Source organism: Abramis brama, assembly GCF_963993115.1.
Source record: "Abramis brama genome assembly, chromosome: 15".
Classification (NCBI taxonomy): Eukaryota; Metazoa; Chordata; class Actinopteri; order Cypriniformes; family Leuciscidae; genus Abramis; species Abramis brama.
This window is the reverse complement of record NC_139977.1, coordinates 4,779,550-4,807,462: the sequence shown is the minus strand read 5'-3', so window position 1 is coordinate 4,807,462 and position 27,913 is coordinate 4,779,550. Positions and strand designations below refer to the sequence as shown.

General features: G+C 42.6%; 1 protein-coding gene and 1 long non-coding RNA gene across 4 annotated transcripts in view; one reads left to right on the top strand and one right to left on the bottom strand.

Annotated features, from left to right (window-relative positions):
* Nucleotides 1-27,913, bottom strand: part of LOC311097791 — a 260,798-nt gene that overhangs the window by 18,600 nt on the left and 214,285 nt on the right. The gene's annotated exons all lie outside the window — the stretch shown is intronic.
* Nucleotides 22,264-27,913, top strand: part of gabrb2b (gamma-aminobutyric acid type A receptor subunit beta2b) — a 143,248-nt gene continuing 137,598 nt past the window's right edge. For all 3 annotated transcript variants that reach the window (XM_084137643.1, XM_084137642.1, XM_084137644.1), the window contains exons 1-3: nt 22,264-22,415; nt 22,593-22,684; nt 23,210-23,277. In XM_084137643.1, coding sequence (XP_083993769.1) covers nt 22,333-22,415; nt 22,593-22,684; nt 23,210-23,277 — 243 coding nt within the window. In that variant the 5' untranslated portion in view covers nt 22,264-22,332. The remainder of the gene's footprint in view (nt 22,416-22,592; nt 22,685-23,209; nt 23,278-27,913) is intronic.

Sequence of the window (27,913 nt, the reverse complement as noted above, 5' to 3'; positions counted from 1 at the left end):
ACGAGCGGAGAGGAAGGAGCACAGTGCATGTAGTGACATCATGTCAGAATCACATGTAATAAAAAAAATCTAACTTTATCATTATGAAGATAAACAAATAAGATGTATTTTAGTACTCACTATCAAGCTAGCATATTGATATTGGTAAAGTTTAAAATATATATTTTTTGATTCGCTAACGAGCTAGTTATCTATAAGGCAAAGCTAAAAACAGGTTGCATGATACACGTTTTTCCATTACCATCATTTACACTGTGATGAAGATGAATTTCGTATAAGATTCATAACATATATGGTGTTCTGCATGTAAGAGTTTCCATGATGAAAGCATTGTTGACTCTGATGAGGACTACACTCCAGAGACAAGTACCGCATCGTCAGCTCGAGGACAGGTCCGGGGTCGAGGGCGAAGCAGAGGATAAAGTTATCCTTATGTTAGGGATAAGGGATGTTATAAGGGATAACAAGTTATGTTAGACAGATAAAACTGTCTATAAAGTTAGACAGAGGGTAAATATAGTTCTAAGAAAAGTTCCTGGATGCGGAGTAACGTTAGGCCTACTATCTGTTAAACATGTATTTAGTTATCTAAAGCAAAATTATGCACAATTCAACACTATAGCTATCATCTTGAGCTAGGCCTATAGATTATTTATCGTCTCTACTACGGCTCGCTAAGTAATGTTATGTTAGCTATATTAGGCAGCTACGTGTGCTAATGACACATGCTTCATGAAAACATAAACAAAAAAAAATATGTATGATCAAAATACAAAAAGAAAGATTTACCTGTCCAGCAGAAATAAAGCCATCAAGGAGTCACTTTTCAGCCCCTTGAGGTCCCTCAGTTCTCGCCATCGCTGGAAAGCCACGCCGATATTGACACGCGTTTTATTTCTTTGTTTATCCAAAGACTTTTTGTTCATTACCTTTTCTTGTACTGTCTTCCTTTTTTTGTCTGGTTTGCCTTCGCTAACTGCATATGCCGGTAATGTGAGTTTTGATTGCTCTTTCTCTGCCATTGTTTTGCTATTCCTAGGTTCCGTGCCTCTTGAATTCCTCAAATCAAACGGGTACGCGCAAGTGGGCAGGTCCTGTGTGGCAAAAGGGTGGTTGCCATGGTTGTGAGAGAGTGACAGTCGCCTAAGCCAATCCTTTGTTTCGTCCCGAATGGAAATAATGAGCTGTGTTTAATACAGATTAAACGGTCTAGAGTCACTCGATTTTTATACTCTTTTTATCAGAGTACTTACATTTTAATTATGCATTGATATATATAAAAAGTTTAAACAAATTTGGAAAAAAGTTTTTTATAACAATCCTACCTACACTACCTTTAACTGATGAAAAATGTATTAAAATTACGATACAATTTATACAAAACGAAATTCACTTTAAAGAAAGGCTTTCAACAAAACGAAACTTAATGAAGTGGTCAAAATCATGTCTGAACCACTCCATGTCTCATATTGCGCATCCTATCTTACGCGTGCTGTTCACTTTATCAACATAAATGGAAAAAAAAACAACATTATAATATTTTAACAAATATGAAACTAAATGCGCTTATTTAATGGCTACAACAGTATAGTAGGCCTACAGACTGTCTGTTTGTACAAATTGCTGCACATTCATTTATTTCTGAATTTTGCACACACAAGTTGAAAGGGCATTTGTTCAAATCAAGTTCACGGATAATTGTGCGTGCATTTATTAATCATCATGATAGCCTACTAAAATCATAACAAAGTAGGCTATGCTATGTACAAAAAATCAGATGAGCCCAAAATATGAACGCAATTACATTAAGCATTTTCCTCCCATAGAAAACCATTAAAAGAAGAACGCTTAATGTGGCTTAATGCAGATTAGAATGTCCCCTTATTATGTCAAAATAACGAGATATTATGTCGAAATAACGACTTATGTCGAAATAACGAGATTTGAAATAACGAGATTTGAAATAATGAATTAATATCTCGAAATAACAAATTTGTTTTTTTTCTTCAAAATGCGGTTCAGGGCTTCCATAGAATACAGCCTGAATATAATTGCTTCCAGAAATTATTTTTGGGGGTGCTTTCGGGGTGCTTTGGTCTTTCTTGGGGTGCTGAAGCACCTGCTAGCCCCTCCCTAACGCCGCCCATGCTTCTCTGAAAAAAAAAAAAACAGCGCTGTGTACATCAGGAACATGTTTATTTTAATTTCAGAATTCATGCACAATAATCAATAATCAACACAAACACAGCATGGAATAATTGTGATTTCTTCCTACGTCATTGACATTAGCCTATTTGTCCAAAACGGCCCATACAGCATTGATAGAGACCCCGGCCTCCATTCCCCTGCTTCTTTCTCTAGATCTCGTGTCCAGTGCAGTTTTATGTCCTTTTGCAATCCATGACCTCACGTATGGAAAGGAGTTGAACCAGGTAAGCGGCGGGCCGACAAGGCAAAGGAAGAGTAGGGAGGAGATGGTAGAGGGGAGAAGAGACGCCCTGTTTGCTGTACAGATTAAGTTCATCTGGGAAAAGCCCCTCTCACACTCAGCACTTGAGATGGGGACAGTGTTGACCGCAGCCAAGAGGTAATTCAGTTCATCTGGGATGAATGTCCCATTATTGTCACGGTATTCCCTGAATGCCCTGATGACATTCCGCGGGCTATCAATGCAAAACTGCTGGCAGAGCGTCTCAACTTCACTCTCCCGAACAGCGCGTCACCGTCCTGTGGCCAATATTGTGGATAAAGCACTTTTAAATCATCAATTAGCTTGTAGTATCCTGTTTGGTCTTTTCCCTGTGATAACATGCGTTTCTCCAGATTTCTTCGCAAGCTCCCAAAAAAAGTCCTCTGGTCCAGGATTTTGTCAGTGAGCCGCCCTGCATGCAGCGGTACACCCTGAAAGGAGTTCTCCTCGACCCCGCGCTGGCTCAATAGGCTGTATCGACCGGGCCGCTCAGACATAGCCTCGAACACCCTGATCTGTCGGCAAATGGCTTTATGCGCCATTATGATATTGCAATCTTGTTTTTGGAGCTCGAGAGACAGCTCTGACAGTTCTTGCAATGCGTCATACATGAGTCCTAAATTGAAAACAAAGGCATGGGATGAAAGGCGCTTTGCCATGCCATTGTAGCTTTCCCGAGTTGCGCTCTCGCGAGCAGAATCCTCTGCTGCGTGTGTAAAATGTCTGTGGAGGGCAGGATAACTTCTCCACACAGCTTCGACTGTTCTGAGACTAGATGCCACCCATCTGTTGTCTAACACCCGACCAATTTTACACAATTGAATGTTCAAACCGTCAGCACACTCTTTGAGCTCCACTCGGTTTTTGTTTGATGTGCTGTACAATGCATAAAGTTTATCCATGAGGATTTTGAAATGATTTATAGCCCCCATTTCTTTCATCACATCACCAACTGCAAGCTCAAGTCGATGCGCAGAGCAGTGCCACACCATGATGTTTGGGAAGCGGGTTTTAAGTCGAGTTGCCACCCCACTCTTGCGTCCGAGCATCACTGACGCACCGTCACATGTGAGACCGACGAGTGTTTTTGAGAGGAATGCCTCGTTTAAGTTTGCATGATCTAAGGCATCCAACGAAATCCATTCTTTTGCCAGTTTCACACCGGCAGTTTTTTCCGGACCGAGTGATCCCACTTTTTTACAAATGTCACAGCCCAGTCCAGTTTTGTCAATTATAAGCCAGGGATAACTTTTTTTTTTTCTCTTTAAACTGAGCGTCCGTCCAGATTTGTCCAGTTTTATGAAATGTACCTGCTTCGTCGCCATCACAATCTCTTGCTGATTCAAAGTGCCCATCAGCCGTCTCGTTGTCATCTTCATCTCCTTCCCCGTGTTGGTCATCATCATCCCCGCTAATTACAGGTGCAAATTTAGCAGCATTAATGGTAGGCATACTACTGCTGTGTCCACTGTGGTCTCCACATTCTTGATCAGCGATTTTTGCTTGTTTGGGATCTGACTGGCCAGCGTATTTGAAAAAGTTAAGCAAACTTTGCTCTCTTTTTGACATTTTTCCCCTGAGTGAAACGATGATGCTAACAGCAATCTCAACTAGCACAACAAAGCGCGTGAGTCATGTGTCACTTAGTGCCTCCCCCATTTCATTTTAATTATTATGATTTATTATTTTTAATTAATTAATTTTTTTTTAATTTTCCATAGTGACACATGAGGTGCCGGATCCAATAAAAAAGGTTCCGGATCCAACGTCGGAGGTGCCGGAACATGTTCCGGCGTGTTCCGGCTCAAATTAAGCCCTGCTTGTTACCCTACCTCTACTATCTTTCTGCTTTATGAACTGGTTAAGTGGCGGAGGGGCTAGCCCATATAACACCTTGTAAACAAGGCAAGCATCAAAAAAAAATGTAAAACTGTCTAAAGTGAATAGATTGTATTTTTTTATTATTTGACAGTGATGATAGCTATTAACCTTTCTATCAAAAGCTTTTATTGTCTGTTTGTACAATGACTCGATTGGTTTCAAAATTGTAGTGTTTGCTTGGGACCAGCTTGTAAAGCAATATGTTATATGGGAAAAGATCATAGCATGCATAAAGAGGTTGGCTGCCTCTGTTGTTAAATATGGTCTAATATGTCTAAAATTAGCCAAATTGAATTTAATCGTGTTGGTGATTTTTTTTTACCTGCTTTTTAAATGTCATCTTTGAATCTATAATGATTCCAAGGTATTTAAAGTGAGGCACCACCATGATCTTTTCACCATTAACAAAAATATTGGGTTGTGGGGAGTCAGAAGTTCTTAACGAAAAATACATGCACAGTTTTGTTTACATTCAGGTGTAAACATGAATTATTTAGCCAGTTCGAAACCTGTGCCATGGCTGCTGTTAGTTTGTCTGCAGCTTGTAGTTTATTTTTTGCATGCACATATAGAACTGTGTTGTCAGCATACATCTGTATGCTGATAGAGGGACAGGCTAAAGGTAGGTCATTAATATACAAGCTGAACAAGATTGGGCCCAACACTGACCCTTGGGGAATGCCAATATTACAATGTCGGTATGTAGACTGTGCATTGCCAATACGTACACTTTGCTTCCTGTTTATTAAATACGAATTCATCCACTTAATTGTGTCTTTAGAAAAATTAAAATATGATAGCTTTGAGAGGCGTACCTCATGGCTTACTGTGTCAAAAGCCTTCTTTAAATCTAAAAATACTGCTCCTATTACGCCACCTTCATCTAATTTTGATTTTATATTTTCAATAAAATAACAGTTGGCTGTTTCGGTAGAGTGGTTGGAACGGAATCCAAAATGCATTGGATGCAAAGGAAAATGATTCCCGCTTAGGTGAGTAGTCAGCTGCTTTGCTACCCATCTCTCGGCAACCTTTGACACTATGGGTAAAATACTGATGGGTCTGTAATTTCCCACAGTTGTTCGCTCACCTGCCTTAAAAACTGGTGTCACAATAGCTGTCTTCCAGGTGCTTGGAAAAATTCCATCCTTAATTGATAAATTAATCAGATGAGCAATAGGACAGCTTAAGACATCCTTGTTTGATTTAAAAAATGTGGTATCCAATCCAATATGCATCCCTTGCTTTGGAGTCTCTTAAGGAGCGTATAATGTTTTTAACCTCCAATTCAGTTATTTCTGCTATTCTAAAAATCGATTTGGCATCATTGATGGGGATACAAGCTGTAGTTCTAGAAGAGAAGCTCTGGGCCAACTCCTCTACTGAGTTTATAAAATAATTATTAAAAGTACTTGCTATCAAGTCCTGATCGTGTGTTAAAATTCCATTAACCATAAGTTCAGGTTCTTTTCTCTGAACTTTATTATGTCCAGTTAGTCTATTGAGATTTTTCCAGATAAGTTTTCCATTTCCCCTGGCATCATTAATAATACTAATAAAAAACTCAGCTTTATATTCCTTACTACCTTATTTCGAAGTGATGTAAAATTAAACCTATCACTACTATTACCTGATTTAAGTGCTCTTTTCAATGCCAGGTCCTGATCTTTCATTTGTTGTCGAATAGTTTCATTTAGCCATGGTAAAGTATTTTTATGTCTAGGTTTGTATTGCACCTTCCTTGTGAAGGAGGACATTACTTTATTTATTGTTGTTAAAAATATTTTGCAGCTATTCTCAACTTCTTTGCTCGATAAAATGTTAGACCAGTTCATTTGTTTTAAGGCAAAACAATATCACCAGAGGATTCCGAAAAATGAGATGAACAACTTTGAAAGTTGTTCATCTCATTTTTCGGAATCCTCTGGTGATATTGTTTTGTTTTGATGGTATTTTCAAATCGTTTTCTGGTGAGTTTCCGTACCAATAGTGTAATATTATGATCCGACAAGCCAGTTAACAAGTTAAAAGATTTTGTTATTCTTTCAGGTCTGTTTGTGAACATCAGATCAATCTATGTCTGGGATGAATTAGTTACTCTGGTTGGTCCTTGCACCAGTTGAGTAAGACTGAACTGGTCTGTTATCGCTTTTAAAACTGTTAAGTTTTTTTCTATCCGATTTATTATCCCAATTTATATTGAAATCACCCATTAATATAAGCTCTTTTTTACCATCACATTCTTTAAGTATTCTATATAGCTGCTCATAAAACAAACTGTTAGATGATGGTGGTCGATACAGACAGACAACAGTAAAAGACATTTCTAGAGACAATGAAATATTCAATCCAATACATTCCATATCGGTTACATGCGACCACGCAATGAGACTGAATCTAATTGTCTCTTTAACATAGATTAATAATCCTCCCCCTTTACCCTTGTCTCTGTCCCTCCTAAACACATTGTACCCAGGGACATTAAAAATACCCAGAGGAGAGAATTTATTTAGCCATGTTTCCGAAATACCAAGAAAATCCAAATTAGAGTCAAACAATAAGTGTTCCAGTTGGTTACTCTTTGAAACGATACTACGGATGTTTAAGTGTCCGCCTAATAATCCTTTAGGTTTTGAGCGTGGGTCCCAAAGAATTTTAGAGTGATTGAGAGTTTGAAAGAAGTTCATTTTGCGATGTTTCCTCACAGCTGGATTTAAACCCTTTTGTCTTTGCCTGATGGAGCCCGGGCCGGAGCGGAGCGCGGCTCCAGTGTATCCGGGAAGCACAGCACGCCACCGGGGATCAGATGAGGCCCAGGGTTCAGTTGAATATCACCAGCCAGCAGAAGAGTTGCCATGAGGTAAAAAGCTGATCGATAGTCTTAATTTCACTCTCTCTGTGCTGACTGCTCGATTTTTTGGTAGAGTAGCTTTACCATTGTTTAGGAGTATGGCATAACTTGCGTGGTGGCTACTCATATTGAAAGTAGTACTAAGCCGACATTCAATCTCTCGATGCGTAAGTTGGATTGTAGAACAACAACGCACAGAAAGTAAGAGTAGCACAAACACGCAACTTAGGACAAACACTGTTTGTGTGGTATCAGCAGCAATCTGCCCTTGCGTTGCATTTCTTTTGCGTATTTGTTTGAAGCACACTCTGTATTTTTGAAGCTTATTGACGCCCTTTGTATGTGCTCTCACAGCACCTGCCTGGCTACGAGACACCGCCATGATGAATCAACTTGCCTTGCCCATGTGTATTTCATTATGGTCTTCTATTATGTCCTGTTTGGAATGAAAGTATTAGTATTTATACATGTATATTGTTGTGTAACAAGAAGAAATAAAGTGTTCCCTTTCGTAGTCACTCCGAGTTACGTCGGATGACGACGAATGGGGTTTCGCTTAGAAAGCCTATTATCTTCGAGTGTATAAAACGAGCCAATGGCAATGAAATGCCATGGGTCTGCGGAATTTGCATAGCGTAACTCCGCCCTACCCTGGGGGTATATAAGGAAGTGCGCTAGCAACATGCAGATATGTTTTCGCTTCGGAGCCAAGTTGATTCTTCACTCCACAGCCAATACTGAGTTCATCTCTTTACTCTCTTCGAGACAAGCCTCTCTCCAAGTGTTGGTGTGACAGCGAGTTCCAGCGAGTGCACATTCCCTGCTTATCTGTGCAGTGATTTGCCAGAGTTTGTGTGTTCATCTCCCTGGTCGCTTCGACACTTGCGGAGAAATCTCCTTTCACAAAAGAACATTGTACGCGGCACGTGTTTTTAAAGATGCCTCGCCCGTGCACTTCTGGTTGCGGTCTCTTCATTTCTGACTCTGATGGGCACAATCGCTGTCTTGTGTGTCTGGGTGTTGAGCACGCTAAGGCAGCGTTTGTGGATGAGTCATGTTCCCATTGCGGGAACATGCCCATCGCACGGTTGCGGTCAAGACTCAATGACCTTCGTGGTAGAGTCCCCTCACCCGCACCCCGATCTACGAGCTCCACGAGAGCTGGTACTTCGGCTGGCGGCCAGGGTGACCTGAGGGTTACGGTGTGGAACAAAGCGCCGACTATTCCACGCTCCGCACCCCCCTCTAGCACTGTGCAACCCGTGAGTGTTCCGAATGAGCCTGTCCAGTCCAGTACAGTCCACTGACTTGCCGCAGGTCTCATTCGGCGCTCCAGAGGAAGATTTGATGTCGATCGCTGCATCACAAGGTGGGCAGGAGTCCTTGGGAAGTGACGATTCGGCTGTGCTGCCACCCTCGGGTGTCCCAGCATTGCCCGAGTCTGATCCCGAGATGACGGCCATGCTTTCCCGGGCAGCTGTGGCCATTGGACTAGAGTGGTCCCCGCCACCTGGTCCAGTGCGCTCGCGGCTGGACGATTGGTTTTTGGGTGCGGCCGCTGACCCTCGTCAGCGCCCAACCCCAATGCCTTTCTTCCCGGATGTGCATGAGGAGGTCACGAGGTCCTGGAAGGCACCATTGTCTTCCCGTGATCGCTCGGCGACCTCCTCCACCTTGCCTCCTCTCGATCAGGCGGCCGCCAAAGGGTACACTGGGGTTCCCCGGGTGGAACGCTCTGTTGCGATGCAGTTGTGTCCTCAGAGTGCTTCCTCTCGCGGTGATCCTAAGCACCCCTCCAAGGCCTGTAGGTTCTCCTCCACTCTTGTGGCGAAGGCCTATAGAGCTGTGGGGCTGGTGGCCTCCTCACTGCATGCCATGGCGACTCTGCAGGTCTACCAGGCCCAGATGTTGCGTGATATGCACGAGGGGAGGACTGACCCAGCACTCTTTGATGATTTGTGTGCCGCCACCGACCTCGCCCTACGGGCGACGAAGGTGACCGCACGCTCGCTGGGTCAGGTGATGTCCACTTGTGTGGTCCAGGAGCGACACCTGTGGCTCAACCTGGCTGATATGCGGGAGGCCGAGCGGACCCGGTTCCTCGACACCCCCATATCCCAGGCTGGCCTCTTCGGCGGTGCAGTCGAGGACTTTGCCCAGCAGTTCTCGACTGCCCAGAAGCAGACTGAGGCTTTAAAACATGTCCTGCCCCGGCGGCCCGCTGCTTCGGCAGCGCAGTCGTCGGCACAGGTGCCTCAGCCTGCTCGCCGCCGAGGGCGCCCTCCTGCGGCTCCCGCCCCTCCCGATCGGCCCCAGCAGCCCGCTGCTTCCGGGTCGCGTCGTGGAGGAAGCCGCAGGAATGCGCCACAGCCCTCTCCCGCCCCGCGCCCCGCTAAACGCCAGGCCAAGCGGCGCTCCTGAGACGGGCTGCTCAGAGATGGCTTTGAGTTCTTTTCAGGAGACGGTAGCAGGGCCGCTCCTTCCCCCGGTGGAGGGCCGGGGGAGAATCCTTGGTTATCCCACTCCCGCTGCTCGTCCCACGACCGGCAGCACCCTAATGTGGTTAAAGAAAGAACTCACTTCCCCATCACTGAGCACTCAGAGTTCTCGGATGACAGTGCGCGCCGCTCTCGAGCCTCGCCACTCTCGTCCCCCTCTGTTGCCAGACCCCTGCCAGAGCGCGCCCCCGTGGGACGCTGGTCCTCCCCTGGCCTCCTCTGGCAGGACGCGGCTAATGACCGTGCCCCCGCACCGGGCCGCTATGCCACCCTCGCCTGGGCCGGTCATTCCGCCTCGCTGCACCACCGAGGGTACGTCTGTGGTCCGCATGACCCCGCTGGTACAGTTCCTGGGAGCTTGGTTAGAGCTTCCCGGTCTGTCCCGCTGGGTTGCGAGGACCATCAGGCTCGGCTACGCGATTCAGTTCGCGCGGTCTTCTCCCCGCTTCAGGGGAGTTCGCTTCACGATGGTCGGTGGCAAAGCCCCTGTCATGAGAGCGGAGGTCGCCACCCTACTGGCAAAGGGTGCGATCGAGACTGTCCCTCCAGCCGAAATGAAGTCCGGCTTCTACAGCCCTTACTTCATTGTACCGAAGAAATCCGGTGGATTACGACCTATCCTGGACCTGCGCGTCTTGAACCGCTCCCTTTACAGGCTGCCGTTCAAGATGCTCACGGCCAAACGCCTTTTCGAATGCGTACGGCCACAGGATTGGTTTGCAGCGATCGACCTGAAGGACGCTTACTTCCATGTCTCCATCCTTCCTCGACACAGACCGTTTCTTCGGTTTGCTTTCGAGGGGCAGGCATACCAGTACGCGGTTCTCCCTTTCGGGCTAGCCCTGTCTCCTCGCGTCTTCACGAAGGTCGTCGAGGCAGCCCTTGTTCCCCTACGAGAACACGGGGTTCGCATCCTGAACTATCTCGACGACTGGCTGATCCTAGCTCACTCTCGAGACCAGGTTTGCGAACACAGGGACCTTGTGCTCCGGCACCTAGCTCGTCTGGGCCTTCGGGTCAACTGGGAGAAGAGCAAACTCTGCCCCGTGCAGAGGATCTCTTTTCTCGGTATAAAGATCGACTCGGTCGCCATGTGCGCGCAGCTTACGAGCGAGCGCGCGCAGTCACTGCTGACTTGCCTTCGTCAATTCGAGGGCAAGAGTGCGGTTCCACTGAAACTTTTTCAGAGGCTCCTGGGGCATATGGCATCCGCAGCCGCATTAACGCCACTCGGATTGCTTCATATGAGACCGCTTCAGCTTTGGCTTCGCGATCGAGTCCCGAGGTGGGCATGGCAACACGGCATGCTCCGAGTCCCAGTGACTCCAGCCTGCTGTCAGACCTTTTCCCCGTGGTCGAACCTCAATTTTCTACGGGCCAGAGTTCCCTTAGAACGAGTTTCCAGGCATGTTGTTGTATCAACAGATGCCTCCACCACGGGTTGGGGCGCCATGTGCAATGGACATGCTGCTGCGGGCTCCTGGACAGGACCCCAGCGCCTTTGGCATGTCAATTGCCTCGAGTTGCTGGCTGTACGTCTCGCCCTGCACCGCTTCCGTGCGTTGCTCAAGGGTCAACACGTACTAGTCCGATCAGACAATACTGTCGCAACTCGCCCGTCACCTCCTCATATGGAGTCAGAAGCATCTGAGGTCGCTTCGAGCCATTTATATCCCGGGAGACCTGAACCAGGCGGCCGACGAGCTGTCTCGGGTTCGGCCTCTTAATTTTCACACATTGCTCTCTTAGATGTAGATATGAGGCAAACCACTCAATTGTGCATTTACTAAAATTGAATGCACTTAATTTAGATACAAGAATAGTATGGTTAACTATATCAAATGCCTTTTTCAGGTCAAGGAAACTGCTCCTATAACATGTCCCTGGTCTAAAGACTGCCTCACATTTTCCAAAAAAATAACAATTAGCTGTTTCTGTGGAATGTTGTGGTCTAAAACCTGACTTTACAGAAGAATATGAGATCACGCATGTAACATCAAGCCTGTACTATCCCCAGGTGAACGGGATGGTGGAACGGGCCGTGAAAACAGCAAAAACAATTCTCACACAGGACAGTGTGACCAGGAGTCCTGACAAAGTCCTGACAAACTTCTTATGGAGCGTAAGCTCATGACCACGTTCCTGACATCAGGACAAAATCTGGAACCTAGATGGCCGAAATTCATCAGGGTTAAACATAATGATGCTTTAGCCAAGGGTGCCAATGAAAGGACATACAACAGGAGGAATTCAGCGAGATGCCTTGGGGGATGGGACAAGCAATGGAAGACTAAATAATTAATCATGGGTTCCGTGAGCACTCCCAGGTCCTTTGTAGTAAAAACATTGGAAGGAGGTGTAGTGAGGAGGAAAAGACGGCACCTATTGCTCACCAGTCAAGAGGAAAACAGTGATGGTTTCACTACAGTTCCAGCAGTGTTTGTTTCTGATCCAGAGTCTAGCGAGATTAACCCCGAGAGCTATGAGCCAGCACAGCCAGAACCAGAGCTGGGTGAAAGAGGACTCATGGTCACATAGTGCAACCACCTACAGTATCATGCTATTTATGGTTATTGAGATAGCTGGGGAATAAATCATGAAGAAAAAAAATGGACAATGAAAAAAAAAGAAAGTTCATCAGTGAAAACTTCTCGGGTTACTTGACTGTAACCATGTTCCCTGAAAAAGCAGGAATGAGATGCTGCGATGATTTAACCGCTACGCAGGTTGTGAACATGTGTGGCAAACAGCAAGAATTTGGCTTAAATAACCTCTAATGCTGATGTCATCGGAATGCGCACATCAGAGGCTATAAAAAGACGTGCGAAGCGTGCGCTCTCAGGTCACTTTGTCTGAAGAATGTCCTGAACACGCCCCCCACTGCGGCAATGCAGCGCAGCATCTCGTTCCCGTTTTTTCACGGAACAGGGTTACAGTCAAGTACATGACATGAGCCTTAGATATGAGTTTGGGATGTCGACTCAAGGATGTGTGAGCCCGGAGTAACATGACCATCCAAACTATAGAATCTAATAAATGTGTGCGGAGAGGACCAGCCTGCTGCATCACATATTTTTGCCAGGGGGTCACCTACTGCCCTTCTTTTTTTTTTTCAGCACGTCAGCTTGGTACTCCTACCATATAGTGTGCAGAGCAGCACCAGCATGACCCGATGACTGAAACGCCTTTCCTACCAGCCTGAATCTTGTTCTGCACGGCTTGGTGGGGAGTACTGACTTTTTTTTAAGTGACGATGAGCTCCCAGAGAGATAGCCCATGAGTATCTCTTCCAACTGGGTCATCATCGTATAACCACGTGCACTTGCACCCACGATAGCTGAAGTCAACGTCAAGGGCACAACGACACATGAAGAAAAAGGTTTCCCTAATGAACAAGTTAAGTCGTCCTGAAGGTCCTTGAAGAAGGGGAGAGACCGTTGCTGGAAAGAGATCTGCTCTAACTTTGAGCACTTGCTCTTTCTCCTGTGACCAGTCTAGCTGTAATCTGGCCACTGCATGAGTGACCACCTCGAGTAACTCCTCATGCACTTTATCATCGCAGAAGGAGCGATCGACCTGAAGGACACTTACTTCCATGTCTCCATCCTTCCTCGACACAGACCGTTTCTTCGGTTTGCTTTCGAGGGGCAGGCATACCAGTACGCGGTTCTCCCTTTCGGGCTAGCCCTGTCTCCTCGCGTCTTCACGAAGGTCGTCGAGGCAGCCCTTGTTCCCCTACGAGAACACGGGGTTCGCATCCTGAACTATCTCGACGACTGGCTGATCCTAGCTCACTCTCGAGACCAGGTTTGCGAACACAGGGACCTTGTGCTCCGGCACCTAGCTCGTCTGGGCCTTCGGGTCAACTGGGAGAAGAGCAAACTCTGCCCCGTGCAGAGGATCTCTTTTCTCGGTATAAAGATCGACTCAGCCTGAATCTTGTTCTGCACGGCTTGGTGGGGAGTACTGACTTTTTTTTAAGTGACGATGAGCTCCCAGAGAGATAGCCCATGAGTATCTCTTCCAACTGGGTCATCATCGTATAACCACGTGCACTTGCACCCACGATAGCTGAAGTCAACGTCAAGGGCACAACGACACATGAAGAAAAAGGTTTCCCTAATGAACAAGTTAAGTCGTCCTGAAGGTCCTTGAAGAAGGGGAGAGACCGTTGCTGGAAAGAGATCTGCTCTAACTTTGAGCACTTGCTCTTTCTCCTGTGACCAGTCTAGCTGTAATCTGGCCACTGCATGAGTGACCACCTCGAGTAACTCCTCATGCACTTTATCATCGCAGAAGGAGCGCCCAGAAGTGGCGATCGCCATTTAATTCCTCAGAATTAAGTGTAGCCAAAGATAAGCCAGACAATATATTAATTCAAGCATCTAACTTTTCAAATCAGATGAATATTTAAATTATTTCTCAGAATTAAATGTTGCCAAAAATCAACCAGACAAGTAAAAACGGTCTGGATGATGATTAGAGCAGATCGACTCACAATATGCGAGATGAGTGTGAAGCACTTTAATGATAACAACTCACAGTGCTTGCACTCGCCATTCTCAAACACAAGCACTCGCTCATGCGTATCAAAATCAGGGATGGGCCATGAGCAGGGTGGCATGCATCTCTTGCTGGATTTTCTTTTTTTCTTTTATTGAACTATTTTATTTTTGTTGTAGAGAAAGATAAAAGCTTTATTTCTGCCTGACAAAACTAACTCCTAACAAACTGAATAGTTTTAGAAAGAAGTAGCACACACGGCACACAATGCGGTTCTGAAAACAAAGGAACCTGAGAGTGCACCTGTCTCACGTCTATTGCCTCTGATGTGCGCATTCTGATGATGTCATCATCGGACGTTATTTAAGCCACGTTCTTGGCGTGTTTGCCACATGTGTTTGCCACACGTGTTCACAACCGGTCAAACAAAGATGTTTTCCCATAGTGCTTAAATCAGCGCAGCATTGAGAGTAGCTTTTGAAAGGGAACTCTGCTTCCCGGAGCTTTGCTCAGATAGTGTTATCAGGTAGTTAGGCTCTCTGGGAGCCTCCTGGGAGTCACCTGACCATGCTGTCGGCCAATAGATTTAGCATGTTTCCACACATGCTTCAGACACCGTCTCACGCAGCACCCAATAGATTTAGCATGTTTCCACACATGCTTCAGACACGGCTCACGCAGGAGCGTTACCATAGTGTCAATGTCATGACACCGTGTTTCCCAATGCGAAAAAAAAAAAGTGATAGATTATATTTACACTAAGTGCAAATAGCGACAGATGCTATTTAGTTAAATGCTATTTACACTCAGTGTGAAAAGTGGTTAGATGCTATTTATAGTTATAGTGGCAGATACTTTTTTACACCTCAGTGTATTGTAATATAAAACAGTATGAAATAATAAAATATTCAGTGTATATGATTATATTAATTAAAATACATAAATGGATGCTGCTTTATTGGGACATGACTTACGTTATCTCCCCTACACTCACTCCTAACCCTACTCGTTTAACACATTATTCCCACTATTAAGTACCCTTTAGGCACTTTTGGTTTCACTTTATTTTGATGGTCCCTTTAACACATTCTGTTGACTATAAGTAACGCTGCACCTACATGTCTACTAACTCTCATTAGAGTGTTAGTTAAGTATTAATAGACTGGTAGGGTTAGGGTTAGATTAAGTTGACATGTAGTTGCAAAATTACTTATAGTCAGTAGAGTGTCTGTTGGAGGACCATCACAATAAAGTGTTAGCAGATATTACGCAGACAGTCTACTTATACTCCAATGAAAGTCAGTTGACATATAGTTGCAAAGTTACTTATAGTCAACAGCACGTTCAAAAGGGACCATCAAAATAAAGTGTTACTGCACTTTTTTCTTAATTTTTATATATAAAAAACTCCTCTTTGAGCTGATATGTGATAGAAAAATGGAGGAGTTTAATAAAAGGCGGATTCAGACTTGAGTCTGTAGCTTCAAAAGCTAACACCACCCGTCTTACTGTCCACACCACTGATCTTGTTATCAGTAGGATTTATATTTTTAATTGTGTCTGCCTCAATCAGAAAATGGTGGGCGGAGTTAGTTTAAAAACTGTACACTCTGCCAACAATATTAGCTAATTGCACTTGGTGAGAGCAATGAGAGTAAAACGTCTAGGGTTACTTAACTGTAACCCTGTTCCCTAAGAAAGCGGGAACGAGATGCTGCGCTGAGCGCTATGGGAAAAACATCTTTGTTTGACCAGCTGTGAAGTATGTGTAGAACATGTCAATGAAATTGACATTGAATTAAGTAGCCTCAGACGGTGACGTCATTGGAATGTATGCTCATCAGAGGCTATAATTAGATGTGCCACAGGTGCATCCTCAGGTATCACTTTGTCTGAAGAGCGGTATTGGGACATCCTCAGTGCGACAATGAAGTGCAGCATCTCGTTCCCACTTTTTCAGAGAACAGGGTTACAGTCATGTAACCCCTTTCAAAAGCTACTCTCAATACTGCGATGAGAGCTATAGGAACAAGAATACCCACGCCGCTACATCAGGGGTGTCTGGACTCCTCAAAGTTGTGTAGTGTGTGCTCACAAGCATGCGAAAGGTCTCAGCTAGTGATGTTGACACAGGGACATGTGAGCCTGGAGTCACATGAACATCCAAACCATAAAAACCTGTATGCAGAGAGGACCAGCCTGCCACATCACATACTTGTTGCAGGGGTGCGCCCCTTGTCAAAGCTTTGGAGGAAGCGACACCCCTTGGTAGAATGAGCCCTAACTCCTAGAGGCGAAGCTTGACCGTGCACCTCATAGGCTAGAGCAATGGCATCCCTCACCCAGTGTGACATTATTTGCATGGTGGGACCCAAGGTGAGGAACCGGGGTCTGAGCCACATAGAGAGGGAATGAAGCCACAGTGCATAACCCTTACCATAAACGTGGATTTTAGAAAGTGCACGAAGCATTAAATGCATGAGTTACCATAGACAGATTTTTAGAAAGGGCACGAAGCACTCAGCACGTGCCCTTTCCCTTATTTGCCTTTGGGTATTGGCCCCAGGATGAAATCCCCTGGCTTTGAGCCACAACTGAATTTTCTGAAACTGATGAACAGTAATGTCCTGACCTAGCCTGATGTTGCTTAGGGTGTTTAAAATGGTCTCGACATGATTGGGAGGCAGGTGTGCCCCTGATGGTAACTGAGTGCCATATTACCCCTAAATACTTTGTCCTCTGGGCAGGAGAGAGAACGTTTTTTCTTGTCATTGCATCTAAACCCCAGAGAGACAAGATAAGCAAAGATCAATATCGAAGCACAAGCTCTTGAGACTGGGCCAGTATCAGCCAATCATCTATGTAATAAATGTGGATGGCCCTGGTGTCGCAGCAGAGCCAGAGGTGCATCCATGCATTTTGTTATGTGTGGGGAGGCTAGGTCGAATGAAAGAACCCAAGATTGGTAAGCTTCGCCCCTGAAAAGGAACCTTAGGAACTTCCTGTGTTGTGGCAGGATTTCTATGTGAAAGTATTCAAGTATCCTTGAGATCAATTGTGAACCAATCGTGATGTTGGATTTGCAACACAATCATCTTGATAGTTAGCATCTTGAACTTGAGCGTTATTAGGGAATGGTTCATGCCGCGAAGATTTAAAATCGGACACAGCCCCCCATTTTTCTTGGGAACCATAAAGTACAGACTATAGTAGCCTGTCTCTCTCTCTGGGAGGGGAACATGTTCTATGGCCCCTTTTCCCAGAAGACACTACAGCTCTTTTAACATTAAATGCACCTGCTCTGGTTTATTGGTAGTGGAGACCATGCCATTGAAATGCGTGTGCAATGAAATTTAAGTGTCCACAACTAAGCAAGCCAGAGGCGACAGTGGCAAGGAACCAAAACTCCAACCAAAAAAAACAACAAAAAAAACGGTCAGGGGGTCAGTCCTCCTCTGGCCATTTTTTCTTCTTTTTTTAATTTTAAAAATAACATTTTTAAAATGTCTTTAGGACCCAAGGAGAGATAATCGGCAGTAACAGACCTGGGCGCAAAGCCATTAGGAATTCTTCTTCTTTGAGATGATAGTCCTGGTGTCAGGTCTTTTCTGAGGCTGTTGAGCACCAGTCTTTAAGAAGGGGAGAGCGACTTGCCACACTCTGCTTTTGAGCCTTTCTTTCAGCCTGATATGCCTGCCATAGTGTAGCAGCACCAGCCCGACTGGCTGACTGAAACGCTTTCCCCACCCCGGATGTTATTCTGCATGACTTGGTGGGGAACACTGACTTTTTAAGTGACGATTAGCTCCCAGGGAAGAGATAGCCCATGAGCGAGCACTCAGAGGCTGCGCTCTGAAAGTAAATTAATTTGATGGCTGTTTCACTATTTAATTCCTCAGAATTAAATGTACCGTGGCGAGCAGGATGAGACAGAGGGCCGTGAGAGAGCGGCGTGAGGCCGTTGGCGTGATTTGATGATGAGCGACACCTGCGCGACACACCGGTCTCGTATCGCTCACAGAGGAGCGGAAGCATAAAAGGAGGAGCGACGACAGTAAGAGGATGAGAAAGGAACAGACCTGGACTTATGTTGTGTTTTGTTTATGTTTTATTATATGCGACAGCAGTCGTCCGTGAAGGGCTGCTGTCTTTACTTTCATTTTGTGTTTATTTGTTTATTAAAGTTGTTGAATGTTCGCCGGTTCCCGCCTCCTTCTTCCCATAACATCTAACTTAGTACCTAAACCTGTACCTAAAGAACAGACAAAAAATATATTAATAAAAGCATATTTTTCAAATTAGTTGAGTATTCATCATTTAATTCCTCAGCATTAATTGCAGCCAAATATCAATCAGACAAGTACACATAGTCTGGATGAAAGGCTGTGCTTAAATCTTTCATCAGATCAGCCTGGTATGCCTGTAATTCAGCCATGGTGTGCAGCGCAGTACCAGCCTGACTCGCTGTGAAATGCTTCTGATGATGTGCTCCCAGGGGAGAGATAGCCCGCGAGCGGATATCTGATCTGAGGCAGCATCGTATAACTGTGTACCTTCGCACCCGCGATAGTCGAATGGGTCAACATCGAGGGCACAAAGACACATGAGGTAGGCTTTATTTTTTATGAACAAGTTAACTTGTCAAGGAGGCTAACTTAATATGTTTGGGGGTCTCCTGTTTCTGTGGCCAGTGTAATCTGGTGACCAGTGTGACCGACTAGAGTAGTTCCCCTTGTGCTTTGTCATCATGGGAGGAAAGCACACAACGCTTACTTTGCATGACGTTTTGCTCTCTCACAGAAAGAGAGACAACTTGTCACATACACACACACACACACACACACACAGTATGGCTCTGAAGACAAATAAACCTGAGGATGCACCTGTTCCCATAATGCTCAGCGCAGCATTGAGAGTAGCTTTTGAAAGGGAACGTCTTGAGTTACTTGATTGTAACCCTATTCATAGATGCCACCTACGTCACTACACATAGAACGCTGCCATATTTGCGACCGACTCGCCCGGTATGGCCGCCCAAACTGCCTATTTGAATGAGAGAGAGAGAGACAGAGATACCTGGAGAAAATTTCAATTTTAGGCTCCGATCCTTATTTGTTACCCCAAGTTTTCTTTAGTCCATTATTATCTGCCCCAGGCTTGCCCCAATTGGCCTTTCATGATATAGACATACTTAAGTCATAGAGCTTCATGGCGCGCGTTCATGAGAGTTGAGGCGATGTCATGAATGAATCTATGAATCTGCAGCTGTTCGGCTGGCATGAATGAATCTATCTAATCCGAACAGCAGCACTGGCAGAGTCCAGAGAGACACCAGCATCAGCACAGCCAGAGACATCAGCCGAATATCATAAAAGACTGCCATATCTGTCCGAAAGAATAGATGTTCAATTACAGAGAAGAAGGTTTAATACACACAAATATCGAAATGAAAGAATCTTTCGAGTCGAATCTTTTTGAATGATTCGGCTGCGATTAAAAGCTATCAAGAGGTAAAGCTCATCAGTGATTATAACGACTTAAATTGCAGTTTGTTCGTCACATAAAGCTATCATATAAATAAATAACGATATTAATATAATGGACGAGTCGTATTAGATCACTTTTATGATACTTTTGTGATGTTTTTTGTCTTTTATTATTATTATTTTTTGCGTGACAGCCCCCAGTAGGCTAATGTTACTCATTCACTTTCATTACATCAACAAGAAGAGTCTCCATTAGGCTACATATTCAAAAATGTCCCTTTGCCTTCCACGGAAAGTAAACTTAAGGATTTGCACATGAAGGTGAGTAAATGACGGCAGAATTATCATTTTTGGAAGAATTAGTCCTTTAATATGCATTTCAAGGCTGAGATTATGCATCGTCTGCAGAGCTAACGTTAACGTTACTTACACAAAATAACATCTAAAGCGCATGTGACGAAGACAATATCTTTATGAACTTAAGAAAAATATTTATTAGATTTAGGTAGGTATTAACTAACAGACAGACAGACAGTTATGTTCAAAATAACCCCAAATCTTACTAATTTACCATGATAAAGTGCATTTAAACAGATCAATAAAATTGAATGAAGAAAAAACAAATAAAATGAAGAAAAAACATTATCTGTCGATATCTGTCTGTATAATGTTGGCGACTGAGAGTATAATGGAAATATAATTAACCACAAACCAACATGAGACTTCAAGTCTTTTAAATAAATAATTCTCTCTTCTCTCTTCTTTTGGTATAGAATAAAATACCAGTTCAGGGTTCCTCTTTCGGCTGTTGTTGCAGCCAACTGCAGGCATTACTGAGACAGTCGGTCGTCAAGATGGCAGCGCAAAGCTACAGTGACGTCACGTGAACCGAATGAATTCCCTGAAAAAGTGGGAACGAGATGCTGCGCTTTATTGCTGCACTGAGGATGTCCCAGGACCGCTCTTCAGACAAAGTGATACCTGAGGATGCACCTGTGGCACATCTAATTATAGCCCCTGACAGTGCGCATTCCGATGATGTCACCGTCTGAGGGTACCAAATTCATTGTCAATTTCATTGACGTGTTATACACATGCTGTTTTGTTTACGTTACAGTGATGAAGTGTACAAGGAGGCTATGGGTGCACGCGGAGTTTTACTTTAGCATGAGGATTTATTCAATTCTTTTTCAGGTTCGTAACATGAGTGTTATCTCTCTAGCAGCAAGTACACAACTGAATCTTCAGGGGCTAATTTGCATGAACGTTACTGATTTGGTTGATAGCAGAACGTAAGAATACTACACATACTTCACTGCTGTTTTTCCCATAGCACTCAGCGCAGCATTGTGAGTAGCATTTGAAAGGGAACATTTGTGATTGTTCAGATTAAAAAATATTTATTTAGGGATAAATGTAGAGTACATGTAAAAGTTTCAAAATTTAACAAAGCCTGACATGTGAAATAATAGTATGATTTTTATTTTATTTTTTAAATGGAACAGTATATATATATATATATATATATATATATATATATATATATATATATATATATAGAGAGAGAGAGAGAGAGAGAGAGAGAGAGAGAGAGAGAGATAGATAGATAGATAGATAGATAGATAGATAGATAGATAGATTGCAGATTGCCTATCCCTATTTCTTAATGAAAATTTAGAATAGCATTATATTTGGGATTATTATATTATATCAAACACTTCCCTCTGTTAGTCTTTTATTTTGTTATTGGCACCATTTGGTGTTAATAAACAGCCCTGTTTTTTTTTTTTTTTTTTTTTTTTTTTTCAGAAAATGTTATCTGAACAACAGACACATTTAACCCACCAGTTGAAAACACTGACCAACAGTAATAATGTGTTAATGTTTTTTTCCCCTCCCATTTCTACTATGGCACATACATTTTAACAGCTGGAATGTTAAATATATACACACACCACACACACACACACACACTTCTTCTTCACAAATAAATGTCTGACGAATCTTATGCCAATACAAATTAGGTGCACAGTCTATTTTTTCATTTGAACTCATTCCCCTTCATGCACTATGGATGGGTTTATTTAGGATTCCCCTTGTCGTGTTGGGATGGTGTAATCTAGAGGTTTAGATTCATATCGATCCATTTAAGCATCCAATTTATCACCTACACCTCCTCAAATGATGGCCAATAGAAGTCAAATAATTTAAAGTCCTAATTTATTATTATTATTATTTTATTTGTATTTATTTTTACCAGTAAAACAAGCCTCCTGCTCCATCTTGTGTAAGACTAATTACTTTTGTGCCTTACCTCAAATTTTCAAGACAGATGAGAGAGAACACTAAAACTGCTCATGAAGCTTTTAAAGCCCACTTGACAAGACAGGGCTCCTTTTTTGCATGATGCACAAACAATGCAGATGTAATGTCGTCTATTTTACGGTTCACTCTGGTGTTATCGTAGTTTTCCCTTAAATATTTCCCTGTCTCTGGTCGGGAAGTGCTTTTCTAGCACCATCAGCGCCATACCGCTCCTGGATGCTGCGCTGGAGTACGCATGCGCACCACAGTGGAATTACTGCACAGCGCACTCTAAGTTGGATTTTCTCTGTCTTCACGGAAACCAGAAAACATAAAAGTATGGAGATCTTTAGAATACGAGAAAAGGGCTTTATGCGCGTCTGGACGTTCCCCGTGATAATGGCTATGGTGTGTGCGCAAAGGTAAGTCTGATCCAAAAGCTCTCCTCACTTCATATGGCTGTCTGTACTCTACACACATACACACATACACACACGCACGCACGCACACACACACACACACACATACACATACACATACACCTAAAATGATCTCTAAGGATACAACTGAATCTAACGGTTTATTTTCCCTCTTTACAGTGTCAATGATCCAAGCAATATGTCTATCGTAAAAGAAACTGTTGATAGACTATTGAAGGGATATGACATTCGCTTGAGGCCAGATTTTGGAGGTAAAGCACGTTTTTAATTAGGTTTATTATGTCAGCCTTTTAACATCACCTCTAAACTTTCATATAGTTAAATCATAAGCGCGCCACGATGAAGAATTACGCTCTAATACGTCCCAATTATTTCAGGTTTGGATATGATCTGAACACTTGGTTTCACTTGTTTTAAAACAATCGCTTATCGACGTTTGATTAGTGGTGCTTCGCAAAGTTGACGAATTAATTTATAACATGTACGTTTTATCCAGTGGTACCTGCATGTGGTTCTTCTGATTTGCACATATTAATAAGTAAGAGCAATATCAGTAAACAGTGATGATCATGATGATGAATATAAACTGGGAACTTACCATACTGAACGATCATATTGAAATCAGTGTGTTTGGGAATCTTTGGTTTAGTTTTCACCACATCCTGGATGTTATCAGGCTGACATTGAGTTAATAATGGCTCATGCAATTTATCTCAGTGTGAAAAACAAAAACAATTAGCTGTATACTCATTGGTATGATTTGGTTTGGTTTATAGGTCCTCCGGTGGGAGTGGGGATGAATATAGACATAGCCAGCATAGACATGGTATCAGAAGTGAATATGGTAAGTGTCATCATGCTGTCCTGTTTGAGACACATTTTTAACCCCCCCTTTCCCAAGCTCTCTGTTCCAGGTAAGTTATATTTCATTTGAAAAATTATAGATTATAAATCCATTAGCTTTCATCAGATTATTTCAATGAACAGTATGCCACTACATCCGTGAGTGTGTACTTCATATCACTGGTTCTTGTATGATAATTTTGCAGTAAATGTTCTGTAGTATTCATCAGAGATTGTGCATAACAAAACTTTTCAGAGCATGTATTACCTATTATACTCAGTATTCACATATGGACATGAATAATGGCAAGGAAGAGCTAATGTGGTTTCTATGGCAACAGATTTCCTTCTGCAAATGAACTGAATGTTTTTGCTGGGATTTATGAAATAACAAAACAAGTAGATGCCAACAATAATTTATACATCTTGGTTTTTTATACTCTTTCTACCCTTATGGTTATCTGGTAGAATCCCCCCCCCCTTCCCCTCCCTTAGATACAAGAGCATCCCCTAGTGATGGCTCTGAAGTACAACATGAAGTTTTGTGTTCGAGGTCTGGTCAAGTGAGGTGATATTCATAACAATAACTGAGAACTGGTAGTGTATTTTCAACACCAGGACCTGGCTGCGTTGTATTTTGAGTTTTTGTTTCTGTTGTTCTCAAAATAGCCCAGTGATATTCACTATGAGTTACTCATAGTATTGATTTTGTTCACCCTGCAGACAGAGAATACAAGGTTTGAGAAGTGAATGTGTGATCATTTGCTTGCTTTTAGTCTTTGCAATTCCATCACACAATAATTATTAATGTTTTAAGCAACAGTGCACGCATTCATTAGTACTGTGAAGATGTCTTTAGGACAAAACAATGCTTACGATTTATGCAGTTGATGTCTGAGTCTGAGTGTGTTTGTCTGAGTGAGTTCATTTGTGTGTGTCCGCAAGCTTAAATGATGTCATTACTAGGCCAAGAAAGCGAAAAAGCACAGATCACTGCTCTAAACCCTTTCACATTTTCCTGGCTTGGAACTTGCACGCATTCATTTGGATTAAACATTCTTTTCCACTGGATAAATAGCTAGAGCGAGTGTCCAAATCACCATGAACCTTGATGTCATGCAGCTCCCTGTGGCAATGGGGAATTTTTGGTATTGGCACTTGAAGCGATGTGTCAGCACATCTTCATAATGGGACAAGAGGACTTGGCCAGGCTTTCCTCTCTGAATAAAAAATAAAAGCTTAAATTCCTCACTTTACAATATTTTGCCTTTGTTTTAGAGATTTTTTTATGTTCTCTGACTATTTATATCTTTCCCTTCTTATCTGTTAAGCCTGATTTTGTGCAATCTCTGCCTCTCCTATACACTGTAAACAATTTCAGCCCACTACAATTGAAAGCTGAATTGGTGCCTTGATCAAACTGGTTTTACAACCTGCAGTGATGAGGTTGTGAAACCAGTGCTCTACTACTTTGAATTTAAATATTGATTGAACTCATTAAACCCTTTAAATGTAGTTGAAATACAGAAATTATTCAGTAATAGTAATATATGGAAACAAAACGTTGCTGAAACATAATGAAAGTATTTTCACAGTATATGTTGGTGCATTTTGAATTGTTTATGGCTTTAGGTCAGTGTGGCATCAAAGTTCACTAGATTAAAATGTGATCCCAAACCCCTGCCCTCCCCCTTTTGATTTTTAAGACTTAAGACATTATATCACAAGACATTAATGTTTATTACATCACATTCTCAAAGTCATTCCTGAATAGAATAACCAGCTATGCTCTTATGCTGTTCTACCTTGTTCTCTGTGTATCTCGGTTACAGGACAATATTAGCAATGTGAATAATTAGAAGAGGCATTTATGATATTATACACATATTCATTCTTGCAACTCTGATCTTTACATCCTTCATGACATTACACCTCTTACACCATTAAGTGCATGAGACAACAGGAGCATTACTGTACTATTTACTCATTCAAGCATATACAGTGTCACAAAACTGTTCACCAGTTCACTCATTCACTGTATTGTATGGTGCATGTCAATGTAAATGAGTGAATTCATACATGGCTGTAGACACTATACTCTAGAGTTGCATTAATGCAATGTCATGTTCAAGACGTCACACTACTTCAAATCTAGTCTCACAGTTCACAGTTCAGTTTTTTATTAGCTTTTCTGATTGAATTTCAAACCATACATTAATGGTTTTGTCATATCACAGCTACATGGATTAGGGTCAAATAAGCCAAAAAAAAAAAAAAAAACCTTAATACATCAGCATGTTTAGACAATTGTTTGCTTTCATTTAAAGAACTAGCAGCCTAATCTTCTCCACTCCAGTTTATTCCCTTGTGAATCATTGAACATAACTCTCGACTCTCTGGAGTTTGAAGTAGACTTTTGAAATGTACCGCTTTCACCTGTGTTATTTTGTTAGCAGAGCAAACATTTTCTCCATTGCAATTATATATGAACTTATATGAGTCTTGCTCGGAATAACACTGCTGGAGCTGGGCCGAAACAAAATGGCTCTACACTTTCAATTTATAGCCCTAGATTGTTTCTGGCTCATCCAATTCTGTTCACTTACATGGTCACATGTCTCCATCATCAAAGGTCCTCTGCACCTCCCACAGTAGGTGTTAGATGATATAGTAGGTCTGTCCAGAGAGGAGAGCAAAGGTCAGACATGACCGCAGGCAATATGACTCGCTGACATAGACTTGCAAAAGCTTCTTGACATTAACAACCTGCCATTTTCTGGGAGGCAGTTAGGGGTGTGGTTGTAGGGAAGGTTGTGCCCCCAACAGCGCCTTCGGTGTGTGTGATTCACCAAAGGACAGATGAATGCAAACAAAGAGTGAAACAGAGACTGAGCGCTGATGAATGGTCTTGCAGCTTCTAGGCTGAAGTAAAGCCTGATGCGTTTTGATCTTAGGTGCAGATTGATGTTTGCCGTGCAAACATGTGATTTTTTTTCTGTCTGTCTTCACTGCAGTCTTTGTTCTTACCATGACCTTGACCCATAGGAAAGAAAAAAGACAAATGAGATCTCAGTTATTTCTCCTAGACAGCAATAAGATAGAGAGTGACTATGAAGTCCCCCAAAAGAAGTCTCAGCAATCTTAGCAGTGAGCTTCTCACCAGTATCTTCTCTTCCAATACTATGCTATCCACACGTTCTGTTATTTTACCAACAACTCTTGTCTACAACTTTATGATTACAAAAACAGAATTTACTACTTATCAAAGTTAAAAGAGAGCAAATGGACCCCATCAGTCCATAAAGGTTTCCAGAAGAGGTTAATGGTATTATAAGCACATCAAAATATTCAGGAAACCAAGAGGCTGAAAGCTTAGTGTGAGTGTTTGAGGATGTTGGAATCCATCCCAATCTTTTTTTTCGTCTATTTAAAAATAAAGAAACGCATAAATCCTCAAATTTTCAAATGTTCATCTATTTGTAAAGGAATGCTGATAATAATATGCTAGATTGATGATATAATGTGCCACATATCCTGTGACATGCCATTGTGGTGACCTCTGCCTTCTCTGATTGAAAAACATGATAATTTGTGAGCATGAAATGGGTGATGTTCTAGGATGAGTGGCGTATCTGTTCTAACTGAAGCATGCACTGGTTTTGTGTGTGCTGTTGACCCAGCTGGACTGTGCTGTTTCAATACACTTGAGATAAGGAGCATATTTGCCTCTCTAACATACAAACTGCAGGGCACTCTGTATGTTTTATTATTTTTTTATTAGATTAAGATAGCTGTTAACTATAGAAAAACTTCAGATGATAGAGCTGCATCGTCCTCCCACACGGAAAAAACCTATATAAACATATATGTTTTAAAGGGGTGGTAAAACACAATTTCACTTTTCTAAATTTAGTTAGTGTGTAATGTTGCTGTTTGAGCATAAACAACATCTGCAAAGTTACAACTTTCAAAGTTTAAAGCAAAGGGAGATATTTGCTTTTAAAGAAATCAATTTCTAAGAACTACAAAAAACGGCCAGTAGGGACTACACGACATTCCTGCGGGCTTGCTGACATCACTAAGCCCAATATTTACATAAACCCCTCCTCCGATGAAGGATTCGCACAACGGCTAGTCCTGAAAGATGGAGCAGTTCCAACTTTAAAAACAGAAACTGTTTACGGGCCACAACCTGTAAGTATGATTTATTTTTCGTCGTTGTGTTTTCCTGTAATAGTTCGTATTGTTAATTGTACGTTGTAGCAAGGAAGTAAACGAAGGACAACGCTGTTTGGCTCCACAAACCAGTTTGTTAAATGCTAACGTTAATTCATACTTATCCGACAAACACATACAAACTTCTGTTTAATGTCACCAGCGCAGCGAACTTGGAATGTTCGTGGTTGTTGTGTTGTCATTTATGTGATCAGTGTAAATTATTCTTTGATTATAGCTTTTATGTATTGTTTATCTACAGGCATGCTAAACATGGTTTTGTGTTTGATTTGGCTACTGTTGTAAAGCCAATGTTTAGTGTTCGTATTGGATTAATAGTTCAGGCGACAGATATTTAGCTACAATCGTTCTAAATATACAAAAGTAACAGTGTCATATAGCGATCTTCAAAAAACATACCT